We start from the raw sequence: 17,772 nt of genomic DNA, 5'->3' as shown, positions 1-17,772 counted from the left end.
ACTTTGATGTCACAACTTCCTCCATTTGCAGCTGTCTTTTGTGGCTTCTAACCTGTTTGCAGGGGCTATGGCTGGCAATGTCTTTGTCTTCCTTGTTAAAAGTGTCATGCTCTGATTTCTCCAGTAGTAACAGTCGGCTCTTCAACTCGTTGTTTAAAGTCTGCAGTCTGCTGACACAATCCTGCAGGTCCAGCACCTAAAGCACAGAAGCACAATTTTTTATCCAGTGGCATGATTGTCTTCCTGCTTTAGTGTTTTAGTGACAGATCTTGCCAACCTATTAAAGTCATATATACTATTAATAACTTTTATGAGGCTATATATTCATAAGATTGAGAGACAATACTTTTTTTTTTTTTCAACAGATTTATTAGTTTAAAAGGAATTTACCTTCTGCTTGAGCTCTTGTGGAGAGAGTAGAGACAAGCTGTCATCCTGTCCCTCTCCCACACATATACTCATGTAGGAAGTCTGATCGCCAATGAAACTCAAAGTGTCACCTGAAGCATAGAAAAAATATTATAGTTACAGAAAGACTCCCATCTGGTATAACTCTTGAAAAACTGTTGCTGGACACATTGGAATGCTAAATCCTGTGTATTTTTTCTGGTCGTACCACCATCATTGGCCCCACCAACCCCTCCTCCGCGGTTCTGGATGGCTCCTAAGCGAGCCTGCAGAGAGACATTCCAGCGCTGTGCATCTTCAAGCTGATGTCTCATGCTCTCAAGTTCTTTAGGATCAATGAGGTCCATACCTGAAGAGATACACAGAGGGTTACATGCAGCTATGTCTCTGGGTGACAAGGAAGTACATTTCTTTGTAAAGTAACAATGTTACAGAGCAGTGCAGCGTTTTAACATGTGGGTAAATCAGAATTTCTTAACTTTAAATTAACAATCATCTGTACCATCTGTAGTTAAAACTTTGGTCGACTTTGTATTGCAATAGTCTTTCACAACAATTAAAATATTGGCAACATATATGAACAAACTAGTCAGGAAGCATGTATATTAGATAAGACTAAATGCAGTTCTAGAGGAAATTAAGAGACCAATTTAAAATTGAAATTTAATCATTTATGGGTATGTATCTGTGTAAAATCTAAACTTATGATACCGACCGAATTTAATATAATTTCAAACAAAAAAATATAATTTTATATGATTCAAATAATGGGGAATTTATTATGTATTCAATAGGCATATCAAATCAAATCACAAAAAAAGGTTTTCCCCAAAAATATACATATACACACACATATACACATATATACACACATATACATATACACACATATACACACATATACATACATATACACACACATATATATATACATATATACACACATACACACACACACATATATACACACACACACATATATATACACATATATACACATACACACATATATACACACATATATACACACATATATACACACACATATATACACACACATACACACACATATACATACATACATATATTACATATATACACATATATATACACATACATATATATACACACATACATATATATACACACATACATATATATACACACATACATATATATACACATACATATATATACAAATACATATATATATACAAATACATATATATACAAATACATATATATACAAATACATATATATATATATATATATATATATATATATATATATATATACACACATATATATATATATATATACATACATATACATATCCATTTTGTGTGTGTTTGTCTACATATAGCATGCATGCCCATATGCACAAGTTATACGATTAGTGGTAATTACTTAGGCTATCTAGTTTATATTCAGTGTGAATGTGAGCTATGGGCCTGTTACTTACAGCTGACCTATTTATTCACCTGGCTCTATTTAGACAGGGGCAGGGTATGAGCATGCGCTTGACATGCACACACCGGCGAGAACGCACATGCGTGTGGACAGACACTGAAGTAATGTGGCTTAGACGACTACCTGAGGATACAGTGACACTTTCAGTCAGTCTCAAAGCTGCGTCCTGATGTCACAATACATCTAAAGCACCAACCACTTAACCTACTCTATAGTAGGATACTCTGTGACTCTATATCAGTATAATGTCCTTTAATACCTTTATTAAAGTTGTTATATAATGACAAGCTTATGTAATTGAATCTAATACATGTGACAGATGGTTGGATGGGTTGACCAGAGGGGTTTTAGAGAAGTGATGCAATCAACACAGAACCAAATGTTTTAATGGGACAGTCAAAACAAGCAGGTTAAAGGTGAGAGACGGAGAGAAGACAGGCCAAAAGCAGACTTTATTCACTTTTTTTTTTTAATACAAAGGACAGATAAACTGGGAGACAGTGTGGGTAAGTGTGAAGCCTTTGCATTTGAAAAGTGACAGAGAAAACAGGTAGCAACTCAACTGTGGACAAAGACGTGCAGATGAGAAGGTGATGATGTTAAGGACAGTAAACAGAAAGTGTACAAAGAGAAGTGCAGTGAAGGGACCAGGTGTACATGCAGAGTGAGGTGACACATGGAGGACAGGAAGTAGCATTTGAATAAATACACTGAACATTGAAGACAGGTGTGTTTGTGAATCTGTGTTCCCTAGGAGCTATGGCTACACATATTCCTGAGTTGTATTTTCCTTCTATTAGTGTTCTACTAACTACAATGATAAACATGCTCTTTCCTTTTCTATTTCCTTTCATGTTTTTTCTTGCATTCACTCCCCATTGTCATCCACCACCCAGTGTGTTTGCACTGCACCTTCTCTGTGTTTGGCTCTGTGTATTTCTCTGTCCAAGTCGTCCCTTAGCTCCTCATTAGTTTTGATGCTCTCCTCTAGCTGCTGCCTGAGAAGCTGCACCGCCGTCAGCTCAAGCTGCAAAGCATGGAGACGCTGGGCACTGCAAAACACATGCATAAACTCAGAGTTAAATTTATTCATCAAAGAAATTAACTGAATCAACATAATCTTTTCTTTTTTACTAATTAATTGCAATTATGTTTTGCCACAGTGACCAATAGCCCCACCTGTCCTGCTCCTTTACGGTCCTGACCAGGTTAGAGTAGAGCTGTTGTTCAGCTCTCAGGGCTTTGTTTAGAGCATCATGCTCCTGTTGCAAGGCTGTAAGGTTGGGTAAAGCCTTACAGAAGACAGAAAATGAAAGGGGAACGATCTTAATGTCAAAGCATTAAGTGTAAAATATGTTGTTTTCTGGTATTTAATTCAACAGAAAAGTATGTAAAGCTTTTAGTTTACTTCTTGCTGGCTATCACCACCAATCATGGTTCTCTCTCTTTGTGGGAGCCCAGGGAATGATCTTTCCATGCCAGAGCCAAAGATCTGATCCTGGGTATGATCAGCGCGACTGTCCCCCCTCTGACCGAGGCACTGGTGAAGAACCTGCTCAGAGACAAAAACAAAACATGACAAATCAGACTGCAGCAGGAGAGGTCACGGAGTTCACATGCAATCAGAAGAAAAGATCTTTATCAAAAGCTGCTATGTGTTTCACTGAGAGAATTTGAGTCTGTGAATCCTTACATTGATAATCTCATCCTTGGTCTTCAGAGTGGCAGTTAGTGACTCAATATTAGCAGCCTGACCTTCACTTTGACCTTTCAGGTCAGATAGCAATGACTGTAACTCTGCCAATGAAATCTGGATCAAGAAAAAAATTTAGGGAATTACACAAAAAAAACAAAAACACTTTTGCAACAGTGTCCAAATTATGGACATAATTAAATGCTCGTAATCAACTGACCTTTAGTTCATTCTCCCTCTTCAGGGCTTTGTTCAGCGCCTCAGTTTTCTGTGCTAGTTCCTTCTTCAGGACGACAACTGTCTTCTTGGAGAGTGGAACGTTCTCCACATTATCCTCACTGTTCCTTCTGGACAGCTCAGCTTCAGTGCAGACAAAATAGAATCAAATGTGGGACCGACATGTACTCCAACTTATAAATATCCAGTCAGCAGGTTTACAGGTCTAAAGGCCTTACCTTCTCTCTCATCCAACTTCTCTTGCATGATCTGGATAGTTTGTCTGAGCTCTAACACATGATCCGGCTCCTCCTTCTGCCTCATCTCTGCCAGAAGCTTTTGCAAAATTAGAAAGGTATAAAGTTTGCTAAGTCATCCATTTATGACTAATACCTTAAACTTTGTCCAGAAATCAAAACAGGTTTTAGACAGACCACCAAGTCATTTGAAATCACAATAGAGGAAATGAGTATGCGCTATACCCTTTGGGAGTTTTAATTTCCTCTCCTTGTTAGGCTTCTAAGTCAAGCACATTTTACAGCTGAATGACTGTTGAATCCCAGAGGATCTTACGTTAATAAGGCTTTCTTTTTCAGCAAGCAGGGCTCTGAGATCTGCAGTTTCTAAACAACCCTCCTGGGCTGTTATGGAGCTTTGCTTCTGAGCAGTGGCAAGCTGCTGCTGCCTGTCAGACAGCTGCCTCTTCAGTTCCTGAATCTCTTGAGTACGCTCAGACAACATGCGGTTGTAGTGCTCAGCAGACTCCTGGACAGACAAAAGAACAGATCAAAGTAATGAGAGGCTGAGTGCGTACATTTAGATGTAATTAAGTATTGCTGTACATATTCTTTAAATTTAGCTCCCCCTAATGAATCATTGAAACCCTTGAAAATGTTTTAATAATTAAATGTTGACCTTGAGAAGTTGGTCCTTGCTGCTAATTGTAGCCAACAGTCCTTCCACGGCGCTCTCATTGTCAGCAACCAGCCTTTCCCTGGCCTTCACAGCTTCAGCCAACATAGCTTCTGTGACCTTTAACCTCTGGCCCATCTGTTCGGCAAGGTCACGTGCATTAGTCTGCGACTGGTTGAGCATCGATTCTGCCATTTCCTACATACAAAGGAACACTGAGTTAGAAAAATCTAAAACTGCCTCACAGAAACATATAAGAATAAGCAGCCAAGTTCAGAATGGTGAAAAACCACCATGAGCATAGCTGAAAATATTAAAGTGTGTGAAGGTGAGTATTTGTCAGCTTACATTCATGTCCTTTGTCTTGCCCTCCAGAGAGAGTTGTAACTGGCTGATGATTGAGTCCTTCTCCCTAAGTGATCTGTTCAGGTTATCTTCTACATCTTGCTTGGCTCTCTGTAGGTTTTTCAGTGTGTTTGCAAGATGCTGCAGCTCCACATCCTTCTCCTTGATCAGACTGTCAAAACTCTAGAAGGAGAGGAATGGGCATACAGATGTATCAAATTGAAGCCCAACCTTCCCAAAAAGAATTTCATCACTCATTACAAAGGCAAATTTCTGGCTTCAGTTTCTAATGTTTTTTTCTTGATCAAACATAGTGATAGCTACTTACATTGATGGTTTCCTCGTTGTGAGAGAGCAAATTATTTAGCCTATCCAGGTCTCTGTCTTTCTCCCTTAGAGACAGCTGCAACTGGTGAATCTCATTGTCTTTCTCCTCGATGGCAGCAAACTTCTCATCCAGCACTTGCTGTGAGAGAACAAACATAAGAATGTCAGAATCCAATTATAATCACCATGGTGAGAAGATTACACAGAAGGAATGCACACCTCTAGAGCCTTCTCCTTTTCTTTCAGTCTTTGCCGCAGCTTGGAAAGCACATTATCATTTCCTCCTGGGCTTTTGCTTTGTTCAAAGTCTCTGACCATGTTTATGTACTCCTGATGAACACAAAGAAAAATAATGTAAAAACTAACCAAATATATTCAATGGCAAATTTTCCAATTGAAAAACATTAATACACACAAAAAGATTTCATATTTTGGTTTAGAATCTGTATATGTTCCATATTGTTGTATCACCTGTAGCTGCTGCTCTTTATCAGCCAGGGTGGATGTGAGCCGCTGGATGGTGACCTCATGGGCCTGCAATTTCCTTTTGGTTTGATCCAGCATCTCCTGATACTGATGCTCCAGAGCAATCTCCCTCTCCCCGATCTCACCGCTTAGCTTCTTCAGCTGATTGTTGAGATCCTAGAGGGGGAAATGATAATACTGTCACACAAAAACTGATATTTGTATGGGAACAGATAGCTAAAAAGAGGATTTACGATGCCTAATGGCTTAATTGGAAATAATTACAAGACAACTACTGTCCTCCTGCTGTCTTACATTCAGGGCTTTGTCTCCTTTCTTCTTCTGCTGTTGCAGATCCTCCAGTTCCACCTCTAGCTGGTCCTTTGCCTGCTGCAAGTCAGACAGCTCTTGCTCCTTCCTGTCCAGGGCACGCTGTAGCTTTTGGGCTTCAAGCACCTTGGCATGGTGTTCCCCCTGGAGTTGGGCCAGCTCTGTTTGCTTTTCCATTAACAGGTTTTGGTGTTCCTCTACTCCCTGGGGTCAATATACAAGAAATATTTATCTTTACAGAGACTAAAATTTTTATCTGTCGATAAAATGGAGATAAAAATACACTAACTCTCTTTAATTTTCTTTAGCATTCTAAGTTCCTAACCTCTTAGCAATATAGTGAATAAAAACACAGAGCAAGGAGTTAGTATTAACATTTACATTATGATACAGAGTCATGGTTTGGCTCTCCAAAACAAAGGTGCACAGCTTGCCTGGTATTTCTGCAGTTGGGCTTTATGTGCCACCTCTCTAGCCTTGGCCAAAGCATCATCCCTGTCCTCAATCTCATGACACAGCTCTGCAATCTGTGCAATACACAGACAAAGACAGACAGGTTGGTGTTAGAGCATTGAATAATACAGACTAGAGAGCACAGACAGGTGAAGTCCGGTCACAGTTAACAACTGCTGTTACGATGCCCACAATAAATAAAATTTTTGATAATAGTATTAACCTTACCTCTTTCTCCTTTTCTCTGAGGACCTGAGTCAGCCCCTGGATTGTTTTGTCTCGCTTCAAGGCATTTTTCTTCTCTGAGTTGAATTCATTCTCCTTCTCCTCCAACTTCCCTGACAGGGTCTGTTTACACAAAATTAGGACCTTACAAAAAAAGGAAACTCTCCATCTAATTCAAAAATATTTTGCAAAATGTTTTATATTTTTTATTTATTTAGTCATCTCTGTGTACCTTGTTCTGATTCTGGTAATCCTCAAGGGTTTTTGTCAGGTTCTCATTGGTGCTTTTTGCCTGTGTGAGCTCTTCAGTCAACTGCTTATTGAAGGACTCCAGTCGGCTGACCTCACTCTTCTTCTCAGCAAATCAGAGAGCACACAAACACAGGAAATCGAAATTGAATTAATACTAGCAATTATGTTTAGCAACAAAGTTGTTGTCTGTCACAGCCCATTACCAGTGCTACAGTAGTTTGCCCAGCTGTAATTATTGAAAAGAACTACCTCCACTCTGACAAAGGTGTATTCATCATCAAATTCCTCTGTAAGGTCATACAGAAACTTCCATTCTGCCTCTCCGTGTCTGCGCTTGGCTCGGGGGTTTAGGTGGCCAGTACTTAACCTCTTCAGGACAGGGATTTGGCTCCCTGCAGGGGCAGACACTTGCTGCTTGGAAATGCAGCGCAGGAGCTGGATCAAGTCAGAGATCACAGATGGCTGAGTTGAAGAGCTGCGGACAAGTGCTCTGGTCTGAACCTTTCCTCCTGGGTCGCCAGTGGCACCACCACGTCTAGCAACAAACACCTTAGCTTCTCTGACTTTTAGTTTAGGTGGAGGGTCTGGAGAAGTGTCTGAGGAAAATTCTCGATTCAGGGACTGCAAGGATGCAGAGAGACCTTTGAATACAGGTCTAGGCAGTATGCCCTTACGTTGGACCAGGTCAAAGTACACGCTCTGTGAACGTTGGCGTGTGCCTCGGAGACCAAAACTCTTCATAGAGCCATCGAGCCCTGCCCCTGATCCAAGCCTGCTGCTCCTGGGGCCTGAGCGCCCTAGGAACGTCCCTCTACCAACAATTCTATCCAGACTCACACACCTTCTCATGCGATTCTCCAAGTTACCACTTCCAGTCTCCCCGAACTTCTGTCCTTCAGAGGCCAGCTGACATACAGCCTCATCATCAGGACTGCCCACCCAACAAGACCTGGGTGGAGTCTTGCAGCTGCTGCTCTCCCCATCACTTTTGTCCAACTTTGGGTTATTTTTGTTGTAGATGTGGACGATGCACTGGATCAGGTGTTCTTTCTCTGCCTGCAGCTTCTGGATCTGACTGTTGTGTTCATCCTGCAGCTGGCTGATGTTAACGTCACACTGTACGACCTTCTCCAACTGGAAAACACATTTCCCACAGAGGAACTCTCCACGACCGTCACGAGTCACCTCCCAGCCCAGCACATGGGATAAGATGACTTGTAGCTTCCTCTGTGCTGATGAGCTGAAGATCCAGCGACACTGGCTACCCACCAGGCGAATACCGCATATACGACATGGGTCCCTCATGGCACCTTATATCTTACAGACTCATCCACTAAAATCAAGTCCAAAAAACCTCTCGCTGAGATACAAACTGTCTAGTGACCTAATGGTCGTCCGCCTGCCAGCCATGCAAGAGACATCTCACATTTTCTCTCACTGCATCAGCGAGAGAAGCACAGAGTGCAGAGCACTGTAAGCCCTAAGCTTTTAATAATCCCTGTTCCCGCCTCTATTCCACTCTCCCCCACGCATTCAATCAGATGAAATCCTCTGGGACTGCTGCAGTGATCTGTGTTATGGCCAGTGCCAGACCATCTCTAGAAAATCTACTACCAAATTCCCTGATGAAGACATCGGGAATGAAGGTTGGCTCCATACAGGTGTCTCACCGGGAGACTGGTAGAGATAGCAGTAGCCAGTCATTCCATATACAGTCCATCCTGCCTGACAGTACATCTAAAAATCCGCTTTAAGATTAGATGAGATGTTTTCTGGTAACTACTGCTGTCAGACATCCAATCTTTGTCACAGAGGCCATTAGAAGTCCTGTCATGGCCAAAAACAACCCTGGTAGACACATTTTCCCCAGTCCTCAAAATTCTTTGCAATACATGGAGTCCATTCTTTTGTTTACAAACATTAATGGGTTGCACTGTTTTATTTTCTTTAATAAAGAAGGGTGGCCATAAATAACTCTCAGGGGAACTGTCTCCAGACAGCATGGTAATCCAGTCTTAACACTGTGACCTGAGTTCAGACACCAAGGCCTGATGACGAACCATGGACACTGCCCAACTAACAGCTTTCTACTCTAAACATCAGCAACACAGTACTTTCACCAACAGCCTACATAATGCTTTGATGACCATTTTCAAACGGCACTGTACAATGCTATTTTTGTCTCTACAAGATGGGCATTTCTTAAGATCCCTAAAGTGACAAACTAAGTTATTTAGACATTTAACTAATATCCATCAAACATTTAAATATATCATATCACTCATATAAGGGAGTTCACATTCAATGTTAAGTATATGTGTCATAATATTTGGCCTCAAACCCACAGAATGTAAAACCATATAGCTTATATAAAGAATAAAGAAGAGATGAAGAGATAAAATAATGATTTAAAAATACTTCATTGCAGGTATATTAAACTGTAATTTAAAGGATTATAGGATACTGAGAGATTACACTATACGTTACAAACATCAATCTAATGCCGAGCAAAACAAGCGATGAGCACTAGTAGTGGGAACATTAGCTAGTACATGGATGTAACAGACAATTCTGACTGCTCCAAATTCCCTCCCTTCCCAAGTAGTAATAATGATGTAAGCTTCCTATTGTGCAACCAATGCTAGACAACCCATTAAAGCCCCAAGATTACCACAAGAAAGCTAGAGCACCCTGCCTCAAAATAGAACTGCATAAAGGAGGCTCTAGCACAGAGAAGAACATAGCCTATGGTCATGTTTGGTCTCTGAATTTTTGGGTTTGAAGGACTTGACACATGAATGCACATTTGAATGAGTTAGCTTTTCGTTTGAGGCCAGAATGATGTAACAATGATTGAAATAAAAAGTCTCCCAGTGGGAAAGATTACAACAGCAGCCAAATATAAAAAAATAAATAAATAAATAAATAGATTGGTGAAAAGAAGCTGAAAAAGCAGAGTCTAAATGATTGGCTAGAAGTCAGTGTCACTGTGCAATAGTATTTTCGTGGCCCAACACAGAAATTTGGAGACGAAATATCCAAACAACACCAACCTGATGGTCCGGTTGCCTTTTGTCCTTCTCACTATGTAGCTCATCCCTCAGTGCCTGAAAGGACAAAGTCAAAGGTCACTCAGATGTCTTTTTATAATAAAAGTAGTGCTGAATCTATGTTTTAGTTACCTAGTGGTTTGAATTAAAGTGACAATAAAATATATTTTTTTGAATATGTTGTGTATATACTGTCAATACATAGTAACTAAGTAAATGACTAAAACATTTCGTAGCTCTGTTAAATTAAAATAATTTCATGAGTTATGGCATCATTACAGAGGGAAAACTCCAATTTTTTTTCAAGATATGAAAGTCATACCTTAAGTTCCTGATCTTTCTTGGCAATGAGATCAGATAGCTGTTTAACACCGTCAGCTGATGGTGCAACTGTCCGTTGGTCTTCACCTTTCTTCTGATGGATCAAAGCTTCTTGGTTTTTTAAAGTGATGTTGAGCTGCTCAATAATACTGGTGTGAGGAAAAAAAAAAAAAAAAACATTGGAAACACTTAGTTCTTCATTCTGAAAAAACAAATTAAAAAAACAAAAACTTGGATGTATCTCTGCTTATCTTCTGTCCCTACTTGTCTTTCTCCTGCAGGGCCTTCTGCAATTCGTGGACTGGGATAGGAACAGGGACAGTGGTGGGGGTGCTAGGTGGACCCAGGGCTTGGAGCTGCTTCTCCATGTTAATGTTCTTACGCTTTTCTTGCTCAGCAATGGCTGCCATCTTCTCAACCTCTTCCTCTGCTGTTCGCAGACACTAACATGAGGCAAAAACACCAAGTGAGACAACTATTAAAGCAATTCTCACCAGTGCTGATTGTTATCAGTGTCCAACCCTGGATAACCCTTTACTCTACTTCATACCAGATTACTAGGACCTACAACAGAATGATTTGGACAAATCTTTCTTCTGGAGATTATGTTAACCAACAAAAGTGAACGTAAAACTTACGAGTGGTGTTAATTCAAGGAAAAAGTAAGTGAAACTAACAATGGACATGAACACAATTTAGTTAATATGACTAGTCAAACAATCTAAAGACAGGCAACTGGGTTATCATGATTTTTGAGAGCAAGAGACAGTACTTTATTGGGGATGAAACAAAAAATTACTGCTCTCAGGGAGTATAGTAAAGCAACATATTACATATGGCAAGTAACCCCAACTAATAATACCAACTGTACACGCTGAAATAATTTTTTGTGTCACCTGTTCTAGGTCAGCTATCCTCTTGTTAAATGCATCTCGAAGTGCAGCCATCTCTCTTTGAGCTTGCTCTCTCACACGGTGGGGTTCTCCTGATTCTCGACCAGCAAGACTCTCCAACGCTTTCCTAAAACACATTCAAAGGGAGATAAAGTTAGTGCACACAGACATTTTCAGCACTAGGATTCATGGACATCTGCATGCCAACTAAAATGACACCAAATGTGAGTTTAGCCGACATTGAACTTCAACACAGTAGGACAGTATAGGGAACAATACTTACGATGCAGACACAAGTAGCTCCTGTTTCTCTGCCAGCTCCCTCTTCATTGACTCCAACTCCACCTTCAGCTCAATGTTCTATAAAAAGACAACATTCAGTCCATTATAGCACAAATTGCACATCTGGAATTATCACAATAACACTGACACAAACGGTGAAAAAACATTTTAGACATTCTTAGAAATCAATCTACCTGACAGCTGCACTTTTAATATGACCAAATTAATCAACCTCAAGGTTTATCTTGGAGTGTGTACATAAAGGTAACCTTCTTACATGACACTTCACCTCTCAAATTCACTTCCCAAAAAAGAGAAGATAAAAAACACAAGTGGTCCTAATGAGAGTTTGAGATTCCAATGGGCTTACATCTCATTCCAAAAAAGCAACAATGAAAAAGCAAGACGGCTGTTCTAAGATCATAAAAGTAGGATTTTGGTTGAACAAAACCCAGCTGTTGTTGTGTCTGAAATTTGATCTTATTTAGTCCCAGTAGGAAAAACTGAGTTACATTACAGGCACCGAGGGGCAACATATACGCATGACAAAGACATAGAGGCTTATGCACATTTTTGCATACTAAAGTAAATACAACACCGTTTTGAATATGTCCTCAGTGGAGTCGTCACATTTCTGCTGCATGCGCTCCTCCATGAAGTAAATGCGCAGCTTCAGGTTAAAGTTCTCTTTCTTCAGAGCTGTGATTTGCTGCAGATGAATGCAACAAAAAAAACAAACAAAAAAAAATTTCTTTACTTATGTCAAATGATAAGAAAACAAGGTTAAGGCAAATAATTTTGTTCAAAGAATAAGAGCAGTTATGCACTTTATCTGTGGGGAAAAGCGGGATGACATGTTGACATGGCAGAAAGGGACCATGTGTATAGTTATTGTTAAAATGAAGGGAGGCCTTCATGCTCATATGTGTGTTTGAGTGCGTATGTGCGTGAAGTAGACTGTGCATCATTGTGCTCCAGGCTCAGAACAGCATACATCTGGTAATGGGGGTTGGGGTTGACTGTCAAAGGGAGGAGGTAGAAGTCTAGACCCCTCTGTAAACCTCTAATCATGCAGGCAGCCAGGCAGCACAAGCCAAGAATCTGAGCATGCATTCCACTCAAATGCTGAAATATAGGCTTCAGCCTACCTCAATCCTCCTCCTACAAACACACTTCATCAGTAAATCTCCATAAATGGTTAGCATGGCTTGGTTTTAGTCAGACTAAGGATCAGGTTTAATCAATCATAATACCCTGTTGGTTGTGGTGGGATAAAGTTGACTGCATAACCACTGAAAAGCTCAGTGTTTCAACATATTACAGTCACATTAATAAACATATCACAATAAGAAGTAATTTTCATTAGTTAACCTATATTTTATGTATAAAATACAAATCACTCACATTCTCATAGTCCTTCATGGTGAGAGCTTTGATTGGTGACATCGTGTCAGGGAAGGATGGAGCTGTAAAACAGCAAAGAATTACATATTTACTAATTTGAGTCACATCTACTGTACAATATTAGTCTCTCTGACATAAAGAATCTTATCTGCTTACAATAACAACTCATACTGTCAGTTTCCCTCAATCTTTTTATTTTAGAGCAATAAAGAGAAAGAGAAAGTAGTCTTGTTTTTCACTGCGGAGGCATCAGAGGTGAGAAAGCCTCTGGAGAACTGCCCTGTTTAGACCAGTTGAAAGCAGCACACAGATGATCATATAACACTCGTCAACAACACATTTCACAACACTGACACTGATTCATAGTTTCACGGCCCAACAGGAAAAGCTCCATCACCCCTCACATTTGCAGTATCAGTTGCTTGTTAACGTACATTTTATTTCTAAATGAAAGAGATGTTGCTTTTGTCCTCGTTTCCTTCAGTGCATGCTAATGTCTTCAAGGTTAACATATATCTAGATCTCACCTTAAAATCATTTCTCCCCTAATTCCTGGATCTAGTATGACTGAAAGTACTGACACAACTACTGAGGCAGCTATGAGGAGAAGCTAAAAGTTAGCAAAAGTGAAAGATAGGTAGCTAGACAGCAGAAGGAGCAGAAGATGATGCCTGCTGCAATGGATGGAAATGAGACCTCAGAGTTTGATTCAAGTTCTATGATTAAAGTATAATTCTGTTAAGCTTGGGCCTTTTTAAGATTCTGCAGACCAAATACTTTTTTTTAATTTTAATTGGGGCTTCATTTTGGCATTATGAAGTAGGTACATGTTGGAATAACTACAGGGGGAGTTCAGCTAAAGTAGGTTTTTTTCAGCTATTGAGAAGTTAAGAGTTAATCATCTTCCACTCTATATATTACTAATAGGGCTGGGTGTCATTTGAAAGTTTTTGCTACTGGTTTCAATATGATACAAGTTTTGGCATGGATATCAAAACAATACCTATGTCGATACCCTCCTGTAAGGAATTAAGCTTTTTTTTTTTTCCTAGTGCTAATCATCACATAGTAAATTTTCTGTTACTGTTTCAAATGTTCTGTTATTGGCTATCCAGCAAATTAAATACCTGATGGATCAAAATACTTCATCACTTTGATATAAATGTCAAATGAACATTCAATATTGCTAGATACCAATCCTGCTCATTAATTTGCAACACTGCTCCCAATGCCCTAATGCGCACGCATATTAAAAGGATATCTACAAGGATATAAAAGGTATGGTTAAAATCTCTGATAGCTATCAAATTTATATGATCTCACATTATATATCTACATATCATCTAGCCCTAAATTAGACTCAGTGTTTGTCCTGATGACAAACTCTGTTTTCGTTTTGGTCCCTCTTCAATAATACAGTTACGAAAAATGTGTAGAGTATTTTTCTGATATTAAAAGGTTTATTAATGAGAAGAATTTCACTTTTAGTTGAAAGATCCAATCATAATAATGCAATTGTCAGTGTTTGTCTGGGTGCCTCTATGCCTTTGTCCACACAGCTGACTTGACAAAAAGCCACAGATGCTGACCCATATCTATAAATTAGTTGTATACTGCCTTGTTGTATTAGTCTGGCCCGAGCATATTGTTGGCACACAACAAGAGCATGACAGTGAATTAGAAATGGGATTAGCCTATTAAGATCATCCAGCCTATCCCTCATCACAGCTTTGGAGACACAACCGTGGGAGGTAACAGCAACGATTCAACAGTGGTATTAATTAATACACAGGGGAGACTCTCACCTGAGCAAGAAAAAAAAAAACAGACAGAACAAAGGAACATCTTACTGTACCTGTCATGCTGTCTGTAGAATATTCCCCGGCATCTATGGAGTCTGGCAGTCTGCAGCTGGAGGCAAAATCATTTTGTTAGCGATGCAACCTAATCAACGTTACATTTCAGCAACATTCAACATTCAATAAGACAACGCACACCTTTAAAAATCACGGAATCCAAAGAAAGCTCTGCTCCCTATCCCAGTTCATTGTACACACATACACTGATTATTATGGTTTTTGAAAAACACTGATGCGTGGTCTTTTACATTACTCACGCTGGCCAGTTCCACTGAGCCCTACATACGCTCCATAAATAGCTTAAGAATGACTCTCTGCTTCATTTACATCCACTCTGGAAGAGCTTCCTTTCAGTGTGTGTGTGTGTGTGTGTGTGTGTGTGTGTGTGTGTGTGTGTGTGTGTGTGTGTGTGTGTGTGTGTGTGTGTGTGTGAGCGTGAGACCATGTGCCAGTGGCAGCCTAGCTCTCATGTTCAGACAGACAGGAGAGGAGAAGGACAGGAGAGAAAAACAGACAAACCAGTGGTGGGAAAAGGCTTTCATTGGTAGACAAGTAGACTACTGTGGCTCTGATCAGCTAAGCATCACACAGTGATGGGACAGTGGCGTCACTCACAGACACGGTACAATGCACCAAACATCAGCAACACACATCTGGACCACAATGACACTAAAGGAAGAGAGGATTCACTGCCGCACGCGAATGTATAACTTGCACATGTAGTAATGCCAGTTATTAAACATTAGTGCAAATTTCTTCTGGCAAATCGTTTTAAGAGGGAAATTACTTGCACAAACAAAAACATCAACAGTGTGACACAAGGCTCATGTTCCTTGACCCTGACCTTTGTGTCTAATAATATGATGTCCAGCATTGAATAACTTCCTCCCATACCTCCCCAAGCAGTGGAAGCACAGGGGAGGTATGATTCTAGAGCTTCTCTGGTATATTTCTCTGCAAAGATCTACAGATCCATATTTGTTTCTTTCTTATTTGTCTACATATTGACATGTTGTATGTTCTTTGTACAACATAGCCGTTTGTTCTATATGTAAAATGTTATTACTATAAAATGATAAAATAATATTTGAGGACAACTGAACAAATGACATATTTGTACAACAGGTCTTGTTTTTTGTCTTCTTTTAATTATCACTTGAGACTTTTTTAAAAAACAGAATTGCTATTTGGTGTTTTATATTCCTATAGAAAATTAGATGAGTCAGACAAATATGACTCTTGGTCCATTATATCCAGTTTCAATCCTTTTCCTGACTTTTTGTGACTCTGGGAACTCAGGGAATATCCCTGCTACATTTACACTTTATTTATAGCTTCCATGGTGTCAGACTGCAAAAGTAAACCATAATGACACAGCTCTTTCCTATCTCTGTTTGCTTTAACACACAGCACATTACAAAGTTAACCAACATGAAAGAAAATGTCCCATTGGAAAAAAGGAGATACAATGCCAACTGAAAATACTTAGACCCCCTGGACTTTTACAACACTGAATCACAGTGGATGTAATCAGGCTTTTTGGTGCTGATCAACTCTCCCTGTGATACAACGTAAAGCAATAAAACATGGAGAATATGAGCAGCAGGAGCACATTAATACTCCACAAAACACTGAAGGTTGGTAAAAATGTGTTGACAATTATTGCATCACTGAGGTTTCATATGCCTCAAGCAACCCCTTCCTGTGTTAATGGAGAGGAAGCACACCAAACCAGTCATGATAAGAGTAGAAGCCACTAAACATAAACATGTGAAACAACTTCCATAGAAACGGTCCCACATTAAACACCTTTACAAAGAAGCGATGTCACTAAAACACTTCTGTGTCAGTGTTATTAATGCAGTCCGTGCTGTAGTTGTAGTAACCCCTCCAGCACCCAGTGGAAACAATGTGAAGCCTGTAAACAATGACTTCCTCTTTTTTAGCAATTTGTTCAGCTGTTAGTGACAAACATGAAAGCAGCTCACAACAATATTACTTTCAGTAATTTATCAAAAACAACAATGATTTAAGTGACTCACAGTACGCAACAGGGCCATATTTTTGAAACTACAAGAGTAAAGTGAATCCGGTTTCAGAATTACCGAATAACTAATTTACACCACCCATATCAGCTAACATCTTGGATTACTGGAGCACGCTTACCACCTGGATGACCGCTTCTACACAGAACACAGCTGGGGTAGGAGATTTAAAAGGAGACTAACCAAGGACACTACAAACTTAAACACAGAGATGCTGTATAACTAGTTTTTCAGGGGAGCAGAAAGAGCTACAGACCAGCTATATTCAGCAAACACTATCCAGCGACAGCACTGTAGAGCAGAGCTCATATTGCACGGTTCACCTACCACAATCACACGCTTCTCTCATGTCAAGGAGAGGACGCGGGAAAAACAGGAGAAAAACAAAACAAAAATGACAAGTTAAGTCCACATTTTGTGCAAAGAGTACAGGGAGACTTCGCTGCTAAAGTCTGAACCCCGCAGAAAAACTGGCTCTGATAATTTCCGCTTTCTTTCACTCTCTGAATGACAGTTCAACGAGTCGACCTACCAACTGCGGTAATATCACAGCAACATCCAATGAGCGGGATATGATTTATAACGGTAATAACAATTGGTAGTCTGTGCATGACAAGCTTCATGTACCAATGTCACTACACCAGTATTTGTTTAACATTGACGGGGTTTTGGTCTATTCCTAACTTAGTGTCCGTCTTTGGACTAAATGAAACTTGCATCACAAAAACCATTATTATCTCAAGGTAGAAATGTTCGCGGATTTTGATAAACGCATTTCTTAAAGCATAATTTCGCGTATTTGTAAGAACATTATTTTCGTC

The 17,772-nt window shown here is 39.7% G+C and overlaps 1 protein-coding gene across 13 annotated transcripts in view; it reads right to left on the bottom strand.

Annotated features, from left to right (window-relative positions):
* Positions 1-17,772, bottom strand: part of cdk5rap2 (CDK5 regulatory subunit associated protein 2) — a 34,425-nt gene that overhangs the window by 15,980 nt on the left and 673 nt on the right. For 12 of the 13 annotated variants that reach the window (XM_040157113.1, XM_040157125.1, XM_040157114.1 and 9 more), the window contains exons 2-28: positions 14,903-14,958; positions 13,048-13,109; positions 12,242-12,352; positions 11,645-11,721; positions 11,365-11,488; positions 10,733-10,911; positions 10,470-10,617; positions 10,151-10,204; positions 7,078-7,197; positions 6,849-6,968; positions 6,602-6,694; positions 6,153-6,371; positions 5,844-6,014; positions 5,592-5,702; positions 5,374-5,511; positions 5,049-5,228; positions 4,704-4,898; positions 4,362-4,553; positions 4,028-4,124; positions 3,793-3,932; positions 3,573-3,689; positions 3,288-3,431; positions 3,059-3,171; positions 2,792-2,931; positions 617-757; positions 391-500; positions 53-196 (exon numbers count right to left, since the gene is read on the bottom strand). In XM_040157113.1, the coding sequence (XP_040013047.1) occupies positions 53-196; positions 391-500; positions 617-757; positions 2,792-2,931; positions 3,059-3,171; positions 3,288-3,431; positions 3,573-3,689; positions 3,793-3,932; positions 4,028-4,124; positions 4,362-4,553; positions 4,704-4,898; positions 5,049-5,228; positions 5,374-5,511; positions 5,592-5,702; positions 5,844-6,014; positions 6,153-6,371; positions 6,602-6,694; positions 6,849-6,968; positions 7,078-7,197; positions 10,151-10,204; positions 10,470-10,617; positions 10,733-10,911; positions 11,365-11,488; positions 11,645-11,721; positions 12,242-12,352; positions 13,048-13,109; positions 14,903-14,958 (3,496 nt within the window). Of the gene's footprint in view, positions 1-52; positions 197-390; positions 501-616; positions 758-2,791; positions 2,932-3,058; positions 3,172-3,287; positions 3,432-3,572; positions 3,690-3,792; positions 3,933-4,027; positions 4,125-4,361; positions 4,554-4,703; positions 4,899-5,048; positions 5,229-5,373; positions 5,512-5,591; positions 5,703-5,843; positions 6,015-6,152; positions 6,372-6,601; positions 6,695-6,848; positions 6,969-7,077; positions 7,198-10,150; positions 10,205-10,469; positions 10,618-10,732; positions 10,912-11,364; positions 11,489-11,644; positions 11,722-12,241; positions 12,353-13,047; positions 13,110-14,902; positions 14,959-17,278; positions 17,430-17,772 lie in introns of those variants that run through there. The other variant, XM_040157121.1, reaches the window with a different exon arrangement.

The sequence above is a fragment of the Xiphias gladius genome, chromosome 20 (genome assembly GCF_016859285.1).
Source record: "Xiphias gladius isolate SHS-SW01 ecotype Sanya breed wild chromosome 20, ASM1685928v1, whole genome shotgun sequence".
NCBI classification, from domain to species: domain Eukaryota; kingdom Metazoa; phylum Chordata; class Actinopteri; order Istiophoriformes; family Xiphiidae; genus Xiphias; species Xiphias gladius.
Note: the sequence above shows the minus strand (reverse complement) of the source record. Positions and strands in the feature narration are given on the sequence as shown.